Raw genomic sequence first — 21,510 nt, 5'->3', positions numbered from 1 at the left:
TATCGAATGTAGTGGCATTTTAGACTACAATTTAAATTGTTCAAAGCGAAGGAAACAGTTGACGATAACACATACATATTACTATAAACAAAAAAAATGTATATTATTTTTGCCAAACGTTTGAAGCACACATTGGATATTTGTTGTGTTGTTTTTTTGTTGTTTTTTTATTATTATTATTTAGTTTTCATGCTATCTTTTCGTGACTATAGTCTTCCCTCGAGAACAGCGGAATACATTTAAAATATCAAACTTCATAATATAGCAGGTGTTTAGATAAATATATGGGTGAGTATACAAATAGGGTCAGTGAGAACACATTCCCTAGCCATTCGTTCATCAGGTCTCTAGCCATATGTCCACGTAATAGGTCATTATGTATTAATTAGATTGGAACGTCCTGTGATCTACTCATATCTTTGACAGATCAAATGCAACGAAATTGTAGACAGCCATCTTTAAACTTTCCATCATCTTCTAACGCAATACCTCGCCTCCGTGAGTGGCTTACGTTGTTTAGCTTTGATGATACATACGATTGATGTAGAAGATAAATGTATTATACCTATAATCATATTATAATTCTCTGTTTTACACATGACACAACCTACTTTAGTTATAATGGGACTTATTGTACTTTAAATATAAACTACTACCATTGATAGGCAGAAGATTTTACACAGCAACAGAGCAACGTATGGCACTGTCTTCTATCAGCAATGCACAGATTCTACAGACACCCAAGTCATTTACATTATTTAAAATAATAATTTGGAAACAAGACAAAATATAGTAAAATAATTACTAAAACTCGAGGTAATTCTAGTATTTATATACTTTTTTCAATACACTTGATTTCATTGTGTCGAATATTTTCCTCTTAGTAGTGTTTCAGTATAGGGATATTTGCCACCATTCAATAAAGATGACACATTTGGTATAAATTGTGTGTAATCTAAATATAAACGTTGTAAAATATCATACTACTCACGATATTTTTTTGCTCTGTTACAATAAACATTACTGAGTAGAGCATGCCGCCACAAACAGGCTAAAAATAAAGAACAATGTGTATTGAACAATGCTACTGTAAACACCTGTCAATCGTACCATTGACAAATGTTCCTGGAAATGATGACACATCGATCAGACATTATCACAGATCTCCAAAATCCTGACATCGAACATGTAAATAGGTGTCATGTATGCCTGTACAGCCGCCCCGGGGGACACCGACAAGACACAAGTAATAATCATATCATTATATCGCAGATTTATTGATAACATTGACCATTTCCTGTAGACCTGACCTTAATATCTATTCTGCCAATTCCAGGACACGACATAAACAATGCACGGTGTTGGTATATTATAAACAAGTTCTGTTGTCCTTAGTAAAACCAATTGTTACCGAAATCATTAATGTATTGTATCACCTACTACTGCAATTTACAACCAGGATATACAATAAAGGTTATACAATATAGGAATGCCATGAAGTTAACTAGATAAATTGCCTCCATGGCGCTAATTATCCACATGTATATGTAAAACACTAAACTTAAATGAGGACAAAAACTAAACTTTTTTTCCGTTAGTATTGACGGATCAGAAAAATAAAATTAAAAGTCATGGTATAGCATGAATCAACATTGTTAAGTAAAAGGGACAAAGAAGAAAGAAAAATTGGTACTTATTCCAATAGGTGAAATTGTTTAAAGTGTCCACTGATCACAAAATCAAGCTTCTAGAGAGAACAGGGGATACTATACGCAGAAAATAATGAACCGAATGTCAGGAAAATTGACATGATTGATATGTGCGTCAACATTTGCTTTGATGCAAAAATTACTTTCCATGCTAATGTTTTCGATATCTAGTCTTTTTGGAGAAATAATGCAATTTTTCAAAAATGTCATTATTTCAAATAAGGAGGAGAAATTCAATGTTTAGGGGCTATTTTAGTTGAGAAAACTTTGCCTCCAAGAGAGAGAATTTTTTTAGCATTTTTATTTCACCAAAATATGGTAATTTTGAACATTTTGAGAGGAACCATATAAACTTTCTTGTAGTGATATATTATGATAAATATTAGGTTTAGAAAGAATACAAATATTACTTAACCTTCGAAAAAACATATCACATAAAGAAGAGTTATCTCCCCTTTATATTTCATCCCCTTGTTCTGTCGTTTTCCTGGTAACACAAACTCACGTGGCTTCTGATCTGACGTTTGATTGGAAATTCTTTCTCGGGAGGAGGCATTTTATGAGTGTTTAATATCTCATTAATTATGTATATAGACACCAGGTAAGGTCACGTACTTGTTTAAATAACTGTAACTAAAGTGTCGACCGAAAAGGGGAATCTGAGACATGGCGAACAAACTAGTTTGAGGTATCTAAATAATAACGAAGCCATCATTCAAACTCAAAATCGATTAGACAAGGGAAACATTTAAACAAGATTTGCATAAAGATTCCCACAAAAGACCAAGTATAATGAGACAAGGTGATCCGGAAGAGTAAGTGTCCTCTACTTCATCGAAGCCACCAGCCATACTAATCTAGGTCACCCGCAATACTAATCTAGGTCAAATCGACGACACCAGCCATACTAATCTAGGTCAAATCGACGACACCAGCCATACTAATCTAGGTCAAATCGACGACACCAGCCATACTAATCTAGGTCAAATCGACGACACCCGCCATACAAATCTACGTCAAATCGATGACACCAGCCATACTAAACTAGGTCACCCGACTTACAAATCTAGGTCACCCGCCATACTAATCTCGGTCACCCACCATACAAATCTAGGTCACCCGCCATACTAATCTAGGTCACCCGCCATACTAATCTAGGTCACCCACCATACAAATCTAGGTCACCCGCCATAAAATCTAGTTCATTCGCCATAAAATCTAGGTCACCCGCCATACTAATCAAGGTCAAATCAGAATTAAGCCACAATCTCAAATGATAATAAGGTTGACGCTCAACTTAAGTTATCAATTGCATTATACTTAAAGGATATATAACTTCATCATACAGTTATCTAATCCTTCTAGAAAGGTAATTTTACCTGTTGTCTCGTCCTTCTAGAAAGGTCATTTTACCTGTTGTCTCGTCCTTCTAGAAAGGTCAGTTTACCTGTAGAATCATGCTGGGGTTGTTTCAAACGAAAGCCCGACAAAATAACTGTTTTTCGCTCTATGATGGCGCCCGATTTTATCGGTACATGTAATATGAAGAGCATATCATACCATTGACCTCGTATGATTTACAATTTTCAATTACTTATGCAAGAGCACATGTTTTTGTGTATATGTGTATTATAAACTGACAACATACAGTGAATCGTATCTACATAGATAGGAATCTGGACCCCATGATGGAGTGTTCTGATTATTACAGCTGTTCTATTATTATTAAATGTGATTAGACAATGGTATATCACAACCAGAATAGGACCGTAAATAGACAATGGTATATCACAACCAGAATAGGACCGTAGGTGTGACCAAACAAATGACCAGTAATAGACAATGGTATATCACAACCAGAATAGGACCGTAGGTGTGACCAGACAAATGACCAGTAATAGACAATGGTATATCACAACCAGAATAGGACCGTAGGTGTGACCAGACAAATGACCAGTAATAGACAATGGTATATCACAACCAGGATAGGATCGTAGGTGTGATGTTTCGGTAACTATTGTGTCACCTTCATCAGACATTGGAGCAATGTGATAGTACTGTATTCTGATTGATAGATTATAAACACACCTTCCATACATAAGACTCACAATACAATGATATGATGAGTATTACAATGATATGATGAGTATTACAATGATATGATGAGTATTACAACGATATGATGAGTATTACAACGATATAATGAGTATTACAATGATAGGATGAAATGTACGGAATCTTAGGACTCGGTTACAAGGTGATCGGCTACATGTCGGACGTCTCATTACAATCACTGTGATACCGCCATGTCTGTTTAGATTTTCCACTTCCTTATTCTGAACAAATAGAATATTGTGTAAGGAACATCATTTAATGGGCAAGTCATTAATATTCATAGGATCGTCACGCCCACAAATCTCGATCTTCATCATTAGATTTAAAGTAATGTTTCACACAAACAAAGATGTATCATTGTCAAGTTACCATTAAAACAGTCCGTACACACAAACAGTGTACATTATCTGATTTATTCGTGTCTATTTTCTAGGTGTGCTGGCTCAAAAATGGGGCGAGGCCCGAACTCATTGATCATGTCTTGGCAATGGTGCAGAAAATGGTGAGAAACATCGTGATCATTCCGTTTTATATAAAAGTCCGATCTATTATGATAAATTAGAGATGATCCGTCAAGCACAGTATTTGTGTTATGACTGATAAGGATGTTAAGTGTCGGGCTCTCCAGTCTATAAAGTGTTTGTGATCTGTAAACCCCAGCAACACTGTCTTTTAGCCAGGTCCCTTCTGTAGGGGACATGGCGTCCTTAAATGTACAATATGTACCGTTCATTAAACAACAGATTTTACAATGAAGACATTACACCAGCATGTCCTGGCGATTTTAACCAAAACAATAAACAAACAAAAAACGAGCATGCCAGCGTGTAAAGAGACCAGCAATCCTACCTTATGATGGTCGGGTGACACCGTGTAACACACTTGCTATTCACCTAAGGGTTCGATTCCCCGATCGGTTGTGAAAATATACGGGGTCATCTGATACAAGACCCTTCTTGACATCTACTGTACATAAATCATAAGACATATTGCAGCGCTGTGATTAATCAGAAAGCCATTCCGTTTTCCCGTCCATTCCCGTCTTACACTGGTGGTTATATCCGTACCCCACTTGACTGGATATCTAGACAAGTTACCCTCTATATCTTAGAAGCGACCAATGTAGGAATACCTGTACATATCCTTTGGTGCCATGCTCGTGGGGACAGAAAATAACTTCGCTGCCCTTATTGACCTTAGGGGATCTTTTTATTATCTATTATCCAATTACTTTTCCTTCCACACTGATTTTTGTCCAGACAAGACACGAGACATGCGTTAGTTCTGTGTCAAGACCAAGACAAAGCATAGTCTATAGAACTAGTACCGGCTTCCCGGTCTGACGTTCATCTCTAAAGCTGACGTCAGGACAAATTCATCCGTAACACTTTGATGTCATTACATGATGGTGGGTTGTTATGCTACCGTGTATAGGTACAAAAATGTATGACATTCCAGTGTGTTGACACTATAATAAAAACCTGTCAGTGGCCCCACCATCCGTATCAATATACCGTATATAGGTATGATATTCCAGTGAGTCGACACTATAAAAACGTATGTCATTTGCCTCAACATCCTTGTCAATATACCGTGTATAGTTATGATATTCCAATGTGATGACACTATAAAAGACACTGCAAGTGGCCCGCAATCTGCGGACATCGTTCTTGTAGGATATTAACTGTTAGGATGACCTAACCTCCTAACCAAGAACTAGTTAATTAAAATCTAGGAAAATAAAATTGGACAAGAATACACTGAAAAGCAGTTACAAACAGTAATTAAAAAACGCACTTACATGTACAACAATCTTAACAAGAAAAGCTGTACATCGTAACACTTAAAACAGTAAAACACTTAAAACAGTAAAACACTTAAAACAGTAAAACACTTAAAACAGTAAAACACTTAAAATAGTAAAACACTTAAAACAGTAAAACACTTAAAACAGTAAAACACTTAAAACAGTAAAACACTTAAAATAGTAAAACACTTAAAACAGTAAAACACTTAAAATAGTTAATCACTTATTACATAAAACGTCATTTCCCCTTGGTTTATAAATTTCCTGTGGTAGTAACTACTTTTATACACTCAGTAACTGGTTATAAAATAGATTAACGTTTTAAAATTAATTTTATTGTTAAAACCGAAATACATGTACATCCCTGTAGGACTCGGGAATAGTCGTCAGATACAGGACTTCTATCTACGGAGTATAGGTTATATCGCCAAGACTTGTCAATTTATGACACTTATTGTGATCCATAACGTTTATTGAAACTATGAGTAGCGTTTGAAAATTAGATATATCAACTGTTATATCAACATATGTGTATATCAGATATCAAACGTTGGTGTGCATGACATACTAAGAACAATCTAATAGGAAAAGCAAAACATTTTATCTTTATTTTAAAAAGACATCAAAGAATAACTCCTGTGTGTATAATGTATCATTTTATTTTGAAGCGCATTAAATAATGACAGTTATTATTCAAAATACACTTTCTCTCATAGCACAACGATAAAAAGTTTAGGTTCTATTCACAATGTACGAGTTACTTCCCTTAGATAAACCATTTGGACCAGACCAGCAAGACGTGACATGGTCGGATTTCAGAGGTCACCATTGACGATACCTGGTTGATGTAGTGTATTTTTAATGGGTAAGATTGACGAGCGTGAACATCCATAACAGGTTTTATATCATCTGAATCATCGAGCTGAAACTCGATCTTGTTCAGAATTCTACAGACATAATTTTTGTTAATGACCTATTTCTGACCTTTGTTTTAACTATTTTTGCCTAAGGAGTGATCATACACCAAACTTACCTGTCGGCTCACTTATTTTACCCTTTTCATTAGAACAACTTTTTTTCGTTATTTGACAAGTTTCGTTGAACGAACAACAAACGCCAAGTAACAATACGGATACTCTAAAACCAGTTTAACAACAGGTGATTTTGTTGGTGAGTTTTTTTCTCCTTTTTCTTCTCTTTTCATTGTGGTGTAATTTATTATGCTAATTTCCATGTAAATTAAGGGGTGTATTACGGAAACACTGCGTCATCTACAAAGGCACGTGTCCCGTGATATGCATAGCCGTCAATTGTCAATAAATGTCACAGCCATCAATATTTTTATTAATTAAATATACGAAAGGATGGATAGCAAGATTCCTGTGTCCCTTTATTAAATAAAATCAATTCTCGTCGACTTTTTGAAGGATAACCTCTGTCAAAGTAAAATTCGTTTTCATTTATCATCGAATAATGATTTATCGACAGTGATAATGTGAAATTCAATCTATCTTTATCGCAGCAACGCAGTTGTGACTGGTTTGACTACGCCTTCGTGGACACGGGTATGTCAACAGGTCCTAGAGACACTTCTAAATCTAAGTTTGTTGTTAGGTTGTGGTAATTCCCACGGAGATCGTCCGTAGAGATAGTCAGGGATGTTCACGATCAAGACACACCCAGTCGACACCGACACCGACACCCAGTCGACACCGACACCAGTCGACACGACACCCAGTCGACACCAGTCGACACCAGTCGACACCGACACCCAGCGACACCAGTCGACACCAACTTGGTCCTACGACAAAAAGTCTCCAGATACATGTACATATCTAGATTACAGTAGCTGAATCTCTCTACAGTTCGTTCTTTGTATTGTCCATAGTTAAACAATATTCACACGTCTATCATTAAGTTTTGGAACTGACCAACAATTTTCTTTTTTTTTTCTTTTTAAAGCAGTCTAGACTCTGACCAAGACACGACGTCAGCTGGGAGTAAGTGTTTGATGTGACTGTGTAAGAGGACTGTGTGTTACCTTGGTGATAACGTATCGATAAAAAGAATGTATCTAAATTCTTAAAATCAGTAAATAGAATGAAAGTTATAGAAGATAAAAGTAAGGCATTGACCATTTGACCGCACGATAAAACATTTGTTGATGGAGTTTACTGATACCAATACGAGTGACCTTGTTTTCTTGGAAGGCCAGTGAGATCATTGCGTGTATATCCTACCGAGCCCTTTTCACTTTGCCTACACAAAATGTAGGAATTCCAATTATCTCCGAATGTTGGTCGTTTTAGTGTATGTCGATGTGGTCGTGGATGTAGATATCGTGTCATATCTTGTGTTATTGTGATAAGTTGTAAAACTTTATCAAATCTGAACACCTAAAGTTCTGTTTGAATGCTAAAGAGCTGAAATAAAACAATATAACTTACTAATTGTGATTTTATCGTCCTTCATTAATGAGAACATGGCCCCGTTTACTACAGGTTAGTTTCTATGTACAAACCGACAGTGAGTGTCTCATTAGTATCCAACATCAAAGTCCCCGGTCTCACCTGTAATTAATATTCACGACAGACAATGCCGCCTACGGGCCCGTCGCGTGCTGACACAAGGATCCTTGTGTGAGTTCGGCCTGACTCTGTATTAGTTTGACTTATGGGTGACATGGTTGCACAGGGAGTGTCCATATATTCGGAAACCTTAGTTTTTTCTTCAACATACGAACATATTTACATTCCCCTTAGATACAGGATTTCTTTGTTGTTCTCTATCGATTTATTTTCCTTGTATCTGTCACCTTTCCAAAAGAACAGAAATTATCGTACACTATATTTCTGTATCAGTATAAATTATCTTAATTTTTGGATTTTTTTTTTTTACCTTCATGAATGTCTACACACCATCAAGGATTTTTAATTTTATGTTTGGTTTGGTTTGGATTATTTTGTTCAACGTCCTATTAACAGTCAGGGTCATTTAAGGATGTGCCAGGTTTTGGAGGTGGAGGAAAGCCGGAGTACCCGGGGGAAAACCACTGACCTCCGGTCAGTACCAGGCAACTGCCCCACATGGTTTTCGAACATAATTTTATATGCGGATACATGTATATTGGCATTATAATATTTTATATGAAAACTGGATAAAAATGAAGGATCAGTTGACAAAAAAAACCTACTAGCATAGTTCAGTTGGTGTTTAGCAGAAATAGACAATACTTAATTTCGATAAAAATTAATTGAAAAATCTCTAATTAATAAATGTCGAGAGGAAATTTATTGGTTATAAATGCTGACAGAACGTCTTGGTCGAACGCGCCGACTTCCCCAAGGGACAGCTTGTTCACATAACCTTATATGACCTTGGATTCTGACCAAACGGGCACGTTCTCATATAACTCACCTTTGCTTTAAATATGTGGTCAATTGCATGTCACATGTGGACAGTGGTGTTACATTTAGTGGACATAACTGTCAGAAATGACCAGTAGGTGTAACCAAAGAGGACCGTTGCTAATTTCTCTGATGGACATTTGTCTTGTTCTTTTTTTACGTATCGGTGGTCACAGACGCTTTGGCTGTATCTTTGACCATTCTATATGTAAATGACCTACATATTCAACAGAGCTGTACATAACCAAGACCTTAAGATCAAAGGAAGCAACCCGATAAACAAGTTATATTTATAATTTCGCATTTGAAAGGCTAATAAGTAATAAGAATACTTTCTTTTTAGGAAGAGCTTTCTGCATTTATAAAGAATCTAAAGAGATAAGAGTGATATATGTTAATTTGTAGTCAACGTAGGAATTATGCCGTCTCGGCAAATTGTTTTTGAAACAAAAAGATTAGAGCTGTCTTTCTTTAACTCGTAGTCCGCTTTTTCTGATTGTTTCCCATCATTCTTATGTATTTATGTAAGATTTACTCTTGGGTCGTGAGGCCTGCAGTCAAATTAAATCGGTTTGTGCTTTGTCTCAAGACCATTGATGTGAAACCACAATTAAAGTGATTTATAAGTTAACCGTTAATGTTGCTGTTTGTCGGCTACAGTGTTTAATTTCAGTACAAATTATCATCAAAATTATTGAAAGTACTACTTGTGTATAACCACAAGATCGGTACCTCATTGTAAATAACTGACCTTCTGACCTTTGTCATTACAACAACTACCTGCATTGTTAAAGGTGATATAACACAAAGGAATTATATATATATATAATATATATATATATATATGATCCAACAGCGTCATACAAAATAACACCTTGACATCACGTAATCCGTGTATTTACTTTGACTTTGACTTCAATTAACTTTGAATGAATCATTTGTACGAAGATCGTGATTATGCAATGACAATATGATGCACTTGAAATCATATAGAGCTCCCAGCAATTTGTTGTTTTAAATGACTTCCGGTGTGTCACATCACGTGTCACCAAGATCAAACTATCCACATGTTAACTTTCACTGACGCAGTGTCGGTGCACTTGTTGAACAACCCCCGGACACACCACACAGACAATATGTAATCGTTATAACACATGTTACCTGCACACCTGTGACTCGAAATCATCCTTCAACAGGTGACACATCGTATTTGTATGTAGACAGAGAATATCCGTTTTGTACATTGTACATCATTCTTATGTATCATTAAGAGTTATAAACATTTAAAACGACATTCATTTTATCCTAAATTAACATTCAGCATTCCTAAAATAAACCATTCGATTATCTCCGTCTGAGGTGAGGCGGGGCAACATTTAACAACGTCATTACAACAGCCGCTACCTTTACTTCAGGTAAAGGATGACATCCATCCTATACATCGCTACTTTTAACGATTGAAGTCGTTATGTCGTAACATCTCGTACAGTGCGAGATCTCTGATTACTTAATTCGATGCGATTGATGACACGTAAAACGAGTTCCAGGAATTTATTTAAATTTCCTGCCAGTGTAAATAATTGTCAAAATTTATAACGATGGACACCTGTTTACGTGAATACCCATCAAACAGGTTAGTCTACTCGTATGGGTGTGTTCAGACAGTACAAAATGGCCACTTAAACACCAATAGCGGCAAAGATTACTTCAACAATAATTATTAAATAAAGAATGATTTCTTTACAAAATATATCACCATCGCCTTTATGATAAAACCTGTATGAACACATTCAATTGAAGTACGGTTTTTAAGGTACCACCCAAACCGATGGACCATTATACAATACAGCCCATGTGTAGTGATATGGAGCTACCTGGTGACATCAGTATGTTTTGGGATACGCTATATTTTACACCTTTAATGGACACGCCCACCTCGCGTATCTTTCATCTTCACCATCAATTTACATCCGAGTCCCACCCTGGGCTCGACATATGATGGTGTTGTGGTATCTCAGACACACTTTGACTATCTCACACTTCAGTAAACAGAACAAAATATATACAGCCTGTGAAAACAATAATAAGTTGAAACAAATTGTCACAACACTAGAAAACAAAATTAATACATTGCCCATGACGAAATGCACTTAACACAATAGAACACAATGGTAAAAAGTGTGAAATCTATACGCGACGATGGGTACCCTGGCAGACATGTTTAAGGTAAGTTATGATTTAGTTTTCACACTCAGGATCTAACCTACATTTATAAATTACACCACCACACCCATTTTAAAAACATATTTACTCTTACTAGACATTTTTCATACTTAACGCACGTATACATAAGTAATGTTTAGATAAACCTGATATGAACCTTGGTGTACCTGGTCATCAACAGCATGACGCATGTTTAAGGCATTGCGTATGATTTTCGCGATTTGGATGATTGAATGTATGCATAAGGCACTACAACTGAATGTTATGCACGCACATTTTATAAAAAAAAAAATACATCGCCGTCCAGTATATAAGATACATAGACCTAAAATGTGTACTATTTGTATGAGTCAGGCTTGTTTATATTATAGTGAAACGTGGAATCTCAGAAACTTTCCGTCGTTTATAAGTTGAACATGTACTTGTATGTTGACAGGTTTATTGGACACAATGAACCCTAATCCACGTACCAACCATCAGATCTACACAGATGTAGATTTGTGGTTTAGTTTTTATAGACTTGTCTCTCAGGTGTATGGAGTCATGTGGATACTTATACGAACAGTGAACTTCTTGCTATGGTTACGATGTACTTCTATCTAACTACGTCAATTACAGGAACCAATATTCATCGTACATTATATATATATAATCTTGTTTTATTAGACACACGTATATATTAGACATACGGAAAATGACAGATGTTAAGTCGACTTAAATGGTATTTTTATTGAATTCTTCATACTTTTATCTCTATCATAGTTATCAATTGGGAGGTGCATGTTTATACGTATTATAAAGAGTTTAGATATTATCATTATCTTACGTATATTATTGAACCGCTATATATCGTACGTATGTTTGTATAATTAATTTTTCTTTGTTTTCATGGCAAATACTTAAATGTGATTGGTCGAAAAATCCTTTTCATTCTTCTATAATTAATTTTTCTTTGTTTTCATGGTAAATATTCAAATGTGATTGGTCGAAAAATTCTTTGCATTCTTCTATGAAAGAAATTCCGAGAATGGCGCGAAAAATGTGACGTCACAATACGACAATTGACGTTGTGTATTGATTTGAGAAAAAGAATCCCATTTAAAACCAGTAAAATTATACATAAAACGTGTTTTAAATTAGAAAAATCATTTTCAAAAATTAATTATCAGCGTTGATGTCAATTTTTTTTAGTTTATGAAACAAATTTTGTTTGCAAACTTCTGTAAGAATCCGCTAAGCGGATTCATACAGTTTGCAAACAAAATGTGTTTCATACCCCGATGAAACTAAAAAAAAAATGACATCAATGCTTAAATGTATATTGCCATCAAATTTCTTAATTTTTTATGTTATTACTTATGATTAAAACAGTGCAACAAACATATTTATTGATTTAAGTTAAATGTATGTATAGGTTAATTGTCCCCTTTAAAGTACAACATACGTGTTTTCTGTATCTGTATTAAGCTACATGTGCGATACTAACGGGAACACAATCTCCCGGACACCATGACCTCACCAATTACCAACAGAAAGTGACGTCCCGACAGTCTCCCGGACCTCACCAATTACCAACAAAAAGTGACCGTCCCGACAATCTCCCGGACACCATAACCTCACCAATTACCAACAAAAAGTGACCGTCCCGACAGTCTCCGGACACGATAACCTCACCAATTACCAACAAAAAGTGACCGTCCCGACAATCTCCCGGACACGATAACCTCACCAATTACCAACAAAAAGTGACCGTCCCGACAATCTCCGGACACGATAACCTCACCAATTACCAACAAAAAGTGACCGTCCCGACAATCTCCCGGACACGATAACCTCACCAATTACCAACAAAAAGTGACCGTCCCGACAATCTCCCGGACACGATAACCTCACCAATTACCAACAAAAAGTGACCGTCCCGACAATCTCCCGGACACCATAACCTCACCAATTACCAACAAAAAGTGACCGTCTCGACAGTCTCCCGGACACGATAACCTCACCAACTACCAACAAAAGTGACCGTCCCGACAATCTCCCGGACACCATAACCTCACCAATTACCAACAAAAAGTGACCGTCCCGACAATTTCCGGACACGATAACCTCACCAATTACCAACAAAAAGTGACCGTCCCGACAATCTCCCGGACACGATAACCTCACCAATTACCAACAAAAAGTGACCGTCCCGACAATCTCCCGGACACGATAACCTCACCAATTACCAACAAAAAGTGACCGTCCCGACAATCTCCCGGACACCATAACCTCACCAATTACCAACAAAAAGTGACCGTCTCGACAGTCTCCCGGACACGATAACCTCACCAACTACCAACAAAAGTGACCGTCCCGACAATCTCCCGGACACCATAACCTCACCAATTACCAACAAAAAGTGACCGTCCCGACAATCTCCCGGACACGATAACCTCACCAACTACCAACAAAAGTGACCGTCCCGACAATCTCCCGGACACGATAACCTCACCAATTACCAACAAAAAGTGACCATCACGACAGTCTCCCGGACACGATAACCTCACCAATTACCAACAAAAAGTGACCGTCCCGACAATCTTCCAGACATGATTACCTCACCAATTACCAACAAAAAGTGACCGTCCCGACAATCTCCCGGACACGATAACCTCACCAATTACCAACAAAAAGTGACCGTCCCGACAATCTCCCGGACACGATAACCTCACCAATTAGCAACAAAAAGTGACCGTCCCGACAATCTCCCGGACACGATAGCCTCACCAATAACCAACAAAAAGTGACCGTCCCGACAATCTCCCGGATACGATAACCTCACCAATTACCAACAAAAAGTGACCGTCTCGACAGTCGACCAAACACGAGTCATCCATCACCTATAACAAGATCCGTAAGTCGTACACATATCAATTAGGATGTCCGGAGCGCGAGGACAATCAGCTGACTGATTTTAGGTCCTGTCAGGACATACTTTTTATGATTTATAACTATATATATATATATACACGTATATGAATCATATTTTTATATCCTTTTTAGTTTTCGACTTGTCGCTATATGCCGTATAGAAAAATATACATGTTTAACGATTCTTTTGAAAAATAATTATAACCACTCTGTATAAACTGTGTGTATCGATTAAAACCCTATAAGTGTCAGTATTTAATGATCCAATCAGGATGTGACCTCCATTGCCATTGTTTCTCCTGCTAAAAATAAAATGCCTTTTATATAGCAGTGAACATGTGTCTTCACTCGAATTATTTGATATATAAAAAAAATATGCAACATTAATATGTAAATGTGTTTCGTTAATCTTATACGACATTTAATTTTTATCCTTATATATAATAAATTCACTGTTTATCCTTATACATGTATATAATTCATGTACTGTTAAGTCCATGTAAATATTCGTTTGGGAAACATAATATATTCTGTCACTTCGGGCACATCGAACAATGTCGTTTACAGCCATTGTGTATCGCATGATCCGTGAACTGGCGCGGCATGTTTTTTTTTTTTTTATTTTTTGATCACTGAATCAGTCCAAATTATGTCAAGCTACCTTGACATTTATTGACAATGTTGGTAGTATGTATCGGAGATCTCTATCTAAGTCTATCTTTTGTGTGCATCTTGATACGTCACTAACACACTATCAGTAAGTATTACATTGACCCGACACAGCAAACTTTGTTTGTGGATTCGTGGTAGCACGGTCTCTCCTATGTCATATCAACGCCCTAAAAAGTAGAACAAAGTCGAAATCGACAATAAGTACGCCAACGTCCGAGCAACGTCACAGCCGAGACAATCTACCAAAACAACGGGAACGAGGAGAGTATGAACCGTAACATAGCAAGAGTAACCAAGATACAACAAACAACAACGGGAACGAGGAGAGTATGAACAGTAACATAGCAACAGTAACCAAGATACAACAAACAACAACGGGAACGAGGAGAGTATGAACCGTAACATAGCAACAGTAACCAAGATACAACAAACAACAACGGGAACGAGGAGAGTATGAACCGTAACATAGCAACAGTAACCAAGATACAACAAACAACAACGGGAACGAGGAGAGTATGAACAGTAACATAGCAACAGTAACCAAGATACAACAAACAACAAGGGGAACGAGGAGAGTATCAACCGTGACATAGCAACAGTAGCCAAGATACAACAAACAACAACGGGAACGAGGAGAGTATCAACCGTAACATAGCAACAGTAACCAAGATACAACAAACAACAACGGGAACGAGGAGAGTATGAACAGTAACATAGCAACAGTAACCAAGATACAACAAACAACAAGGGGAACGAGGAGAGTATCAACCGTAACATAGGAACAGTAACCAAGATACAACAAACAACAACGGGAACGAGGAGAGTATGAACAGTAACATAGCAACAGTAACCAAGATACAACAAACAACAACGGGAACGAGGAGAGTATGAACAGTAACATAGCAACAGTAACCAAGATACAACAAACAACAACGGGAACGAGGAGAGTATGAACAGTAACATAGCAACAGTAACCAAGATACAACAGACACCAACGGGAACGAGGAGAGTATCAACCGTGACATAGCAACAGTAACCAAGATAGAACTCAAATCAAAGGACATTCATCAAGAAATCAGAAGAGGAAGGTTGCTCTCAAAGGGTATATTTTAGATAGCCCTGCAAAACTGGGAAAGCACGAAGACCATTTCCAGTGTCAGACAGAGGGCACTAGTTTTCATAGACCGAGTTTCCTCTGGCCTTGAAGCCAGACTTGGACATTCTGACAGCTAGATGTCTTGTGTAGGGTCAGTATTTAATGCTGAGTGATTGCTGGAACGTCATATCTGCAATATTGTCTGGCATTATATTTCTGAATCATTAAAATTAAAAAAAATTACGGTCACGTGATATCTGTAACAAGAGAAAGGGATGCTGACGCTCACACTCGAATAACCTGCATCTAATCTTTGTTACACTGATGTTTTCTCACTTTTCCCTTCTTTTGTTAATCATTTTAAAACAAAAAGGAACAGAAGGATTATAAAATTTAATACAACAGGCCCCAACTTATGCAATTTGAGAAAGATTCATAAGAACTTTCTGAGGAATAGCGATAATAAGGATTGTTTATGGACAGGCGACAGAGGGACAGATGACGGTCGACGGCGATTTTTATAACGTATCTGACTATTGCGGACTAAAAAACTGATTGGTTTACATGTAGACCTTTAAAGAAGTGTTTTTGGGTGGTCGGGTGGCACAGTGGTAACACACTTGCTTTCACCTAGGCGGCCGGGAGTTCGATTCCCCGATCGGACGTGAAAAGGTATGGGGTAACCTGCCCGACCACGTGGGTTTTCCCTGGGTAATCCGGTTTTTCCCACAGTAAGACCCCTCAATCGCTTCCATTCGGGCCAAAAAGCGTGATTATTATAAGCTGATATAACTTGTTTCGCAATTGATGCAAAAAAAATAAAGTTTACATTTTTTAATGCTGGGATACATAACATTGGTGTATCATAGTTTGAGTGCGTTGATAAAATAGAATTTGAAAAATGGTTATTTCTAATCAAAATAACCAAGAATATTTCGTTAACAGTGGAGGGTGGTTTCCACGCTGTTCGCTAAACATTTACTAAAAAACGTGACACAAGACGTAAAATGACTCTATACACATCCGTAATTGGATTTCGATGTTGAGGCCATCTCGCTGTTATTGTCAATATGTAGAGAACAACCATAAAATATTGGATCAGTGCAGGTTGCCTCTCTAGTGCTAGCGAAGCATGTTAAAAGCTCAGTATTTTAGTAACTGCTATTGTGTACGAGGGAATTTGTGACTGCGGGCGGAATACTGATGCTCATTCAGATCCTTCAACATACCACTTGGTAGACCGATACATCTGAATGGTGTCAGTTTCTATTATTACGCCTAGGGTCGATGTCTATATCTATTTATAGCCTAGGTACGAGATTTTTGGTAATTAAATGTTGAAACTGTTCAGTACACATTCACAAATACCCCCTTATAAGGATTTGTCACTTCAATAATTTAGATTCTATTGAGGATGGCATTCGCCTCATGGTTATTTATATACCGATATCTTACGATTATTTAAGAAGCACTTTATTGGAGACAGCAACGAGGAGCAATAGTAATGAAACTGTCATGGAACTACAATTGTATATAACTGTTAAAAGGGTAGATTGATTGAGTAGTAGTTTTTATGTGCTGTTTTCTATAAAATGTTTAAAAGATGGCGATATGTTAACGGTACATATTAGATGGGCTGGATCATATTTAATTGGCTGCCTCAAATTAAGCGTTCATAATACTATACCAATACGACTATAACTAGAAATGAATGGTGATGTTTTACAAATAAATATTACAAAATACATATTTTAGCGATGAGGAGAAGGCGACTACTTTCACAATGTACAAAAATATGTTTTACATGATTGGTGATGATGCTATACTGCAGCATGCATGATTCGCGTCTAATGAGCCAATTACCCACTAGCGGATTGGCATTTTCGCTATATTAGAATATTTTCTGAGAATAATTTGAGCAATTGTAACATTTGTATGACATGTAAATGAAATATTTTGTCATTAATTATTATTATCGTAACTATTGCTGCTTTTATCGTTTAACACCTATCATATACATACAAAAGATAATAATATAGGAATAATGTATTGGTAACATTATGACGATTCCACCAGAAGACATCTACACACCACAATGGTCCGTCATTAACTGACTACCACACAGGTTTCCAGACTAGTCATAATACCGGACATATTACATTGTACTAAGTGTTTCTACAAATCTTTGGCATGGCTGATTCCAATGTTTATCGTGATCAGGTGTCATGGTTAGAATTTATCCGATTTTGAAAGCAATGCTGATAGATTGGTAGGTCCTTTAATTTGATCATTGGAAACGCTAATCACAAACTGATTCCATATTGATCTGTAGAAAGCTAAAGAAAAGACATATCTTTGTCTTCAGAGGATCTGAAGTTGACATCAATATCGCATATAAACATGTTGACGCGACTATTTCGACATATTCAGCTTATCTCTTGACTGATTCTGTTTTAAGATGCGATCACATACACCTAGCGTGATTTCTATATAAATTGTTCCTGAACAGGTAGTGGAGAACATCTATATAGCGTTTATCGTTACCCACTTGGGTTAGATGGGACCATTCTGTATAAGTGACTGCTTTGATTGCGACTACTTGGTGTAAGATTTAACACGAATTCCTTATTCTAATATCAATAATGTGTCTCCGAAGAAATGTATAAATTAAGATACCATCGTTTTCACGACATTTTCTATTCATATTGCTGTCCAAGGCTAATAATTGGGTTTGACAGGTTAGGTATACAAATGCAGTGTAATAGCGATTTCCACCCAGATATGATGTGTGTGAAGTACAGTACACATTTTAGAAATCATTCGAAAGACACGTATGTCTTTACCTCCAACACACATTTCCATGTATAATTTGTATTGCAGCATTCGTTCTAATTTTAATATGAATCATACTTCCTGCGGTGACACAAACGACTTGGTTATGTACAGAGACAATGGAGTGTATTATAAAGCTATATTAATAACCACCTTATGTTGTTTTAAAATAATCTGCCATGTCACCTTATTTATTGAATATATTAAATAGTCTATTACATGTATATCACACGAGCTAGTTCCATTCATGCCATACTTTATTTTGAATACTTGAATACATCACTCTATTGTTAAATTATGTTATAACATCACTCTATTGTTTAATGATGTCATAACATCATTATATTGTTAAATTATGTTATAACATCACTCTATTGTTAAATGATGTCATAACATCACTCTATTGTTAGAATCATGTTTTAACATCACTCTATTGTTAGAATCATGTTTTAACATCACTCTATTGTTAAATTATGTGATAACATCACTCTATTGTTAGAATTATGTTATAACATCACTCTATTGTTAAATTATGTTATAACATCACTCTATTGTTAAATTATGTTATAACATCACTCTATTGTTAGAATCATTTTTTAATATCACTCTATTGTTAAATTATATGATAACATCACTCTATTGTTAAATTATGTGATAACATCATTATATTGTTAAATTATGTTATAACATCACTCTATTGTTAAATTATGTTTTAACATCACTCTATTGTTAAATTATGTTATAACATCATTATATTGTTAAATTATGTTATAACATCATTATATTGTTAGAATCATGTTTTAACATCACTCTTTTGTTTAATGATGTTATAATATCATTCTATTGTTAAAATTATGTTATAACATCACTCTATTGTTAAATTATGTTATAACATCATTATATTGTTAGAATCATTTTTTAACATCACTCTATTGTTAAATTATGTGATAACATCATTCTATTGTTAAAATTATGTTATAATATCATTCTATTGTTAAATTATGTTATAACATCATTATATTGTTAGAATCATGTTATAACATCGCTCTATTGTTTAATGATGTTATAATATCATTCTATTGTTAAAATTATGTTATAACATCATTCTATTGTTAAATGTGGTATTCTATAACAATAGTTGAGTAATGTATATAGCTAGCTACATCAATAATAACCCAATACACAGAAGTAATTTAACGTATATTAACTACAATGACAGATCGTTAACTTAACATCACGATGGAATTAAACTTACCTTCCCATGAAATCTCTTCTTCCAGGAATCCATTTCTGACGAGGGATTGTGATGTGTGTGTTAGGATATATATATATATACACTGGTGATTATAGTCCGCTAGCCACTGTTATATTATCAATTATGATAAATACAAAAAACACCTAACGAATCCCACAAAGATACTTACACTGTCTCTCAATTCACTTTACGCTCCACCTGTGTATATGCCACCTTATCGTTCCGGTTGAGTAAGCGCGTGACAGGAAAATCCCTTCTCTCACCTGTCGAGGTTGGATGTACAAACAATAATTTGTAGTAAGGGGACCGACAGCCCTTCTTATTCCTGTCGTCACAGGTGTATGAATTGTCAAATATGTTACCTGGCTCTTATATATAGAGGATATAAATATCTACGAATCCGGATAGAGGGAGAGGCTGGAAATCATTGTTGTGTGCACTTATTATAAATTCAGATAAACAAATCACCAACAATATGGGAGTAGCAAAAATTGTTGTCGTCATTGAATGGGTTAGTAGTTTTATATTATCAGTTGATTAACCAAACCGGTGAAAGGTTGGGTGTATTAAGAAATTGGAGTTGTTATTGTTATGATAATTCCTACCAAAATGTGAATACCCCAATATAAAGCAGTTCTGTCGTCACTATTAAAGAACACCCCAATTTACAGCCCTTCTGTCCTCACTACTAATGAACACACCAATTTACATCCCTTCTGTCATCACTACTAATGAACACACCAATTTACATCCCTACTGTCCTCACTACTGATGGACACACCAATATACAGTCCTTCTGTCCCTACTACTAATGAACACCTCAATATACAGCCCTTCTGTCCTCAATACTAATGAACACCCCAATTTACAGCCCTTCTGTCCTCACTACTAATGAACAACCCAATTTACAGCCCTTCTGTCCCCACTACTAATGAACACACCAATTTACAGCCCTTCTGTCCTCACTACTAATGAACACACCAATTTACATCCCTACTGTCCTCACTACTGATGGACACACCAATATACAGCCCTTCTGTCCCCACTACTAATGAACACCTCAATATACAGCCCTTCTGTCCTCAATACTAATGAACACCCCAATTTACAGCCCTTCTGTCCTCACTACTAATGAACACCCCAATTTACAGCCCTTCTGTCCTCACTACTAATGAACACACCAATTTACAGCCCTTCTGTCCCCACTACTAAGGAACACCCCAATATACATCCCTTCTGTCCCCACTACTAATGAACACCCCAATATACATCCCTTCTGTCCTCACTACTAATGAACACCCCAATTTACAGCTCTTCTGTCCTCACTACTAATGAACACACCAATTTACAGCCCTTCTGTCCCCACTACTAATGAACACACCAATTTACAGCCCTTCTGTCCCCACTACTAATGAACACCCCAATATACATCCCTTCTGTCCCCACTACTAATGAACACCCCAATATACATCCCTTCTGTC

The 21,510-nt window shown here is 36.3% G+C and overlaps 1 protein-coding gene across 1 annotated transcript in view; it reads right to left on the bottom strand.

Annotated features, from left to right (window-relative positions):
* LOC117342096 (chitinase-like protein PB1E7.04c) overlaps nucleotides 1-20,285 on the bottom strand; it is a 33,390-nt gene extending 13,105 nt beyond the window's left edge. Inside the window, exon 1 of the mRNA XM_033904089.1 lies at nucleotides 20,030-20,285. Coding sequence (XP_033759980.1) covers nucleotides 20,030-20,062 — 33 coding nt within the window. The 5' untranslated portion in view covers nucleotides 20,063-20,285. The remainder of the gene's footprint in view (nucleotides 1-20,029) is intronic.
* Between the last annotated feature and the right edge of the window lie 1,225 nt (nucleotides 20,286-21,510).

The sequence above is a fragment of the Pecten maximus genome, chromosome 14, assembly GCF_902652985.1.
Source record: "Pecten maximus chromosome 14, xPecMax1.1, whole genome shotgun sequence".
Lineage (NCBI taxonomy): Eukaryota > Metazoa > Mollusca > Bivalvia > Pectinida > Pectinidae > Pecten > Pecten maximus.
The sequence above is the reverse complement of the archived record's forward strand: the minus strand, read 5'-3'. Positions and strand labels throughout refer to the sequence as shown.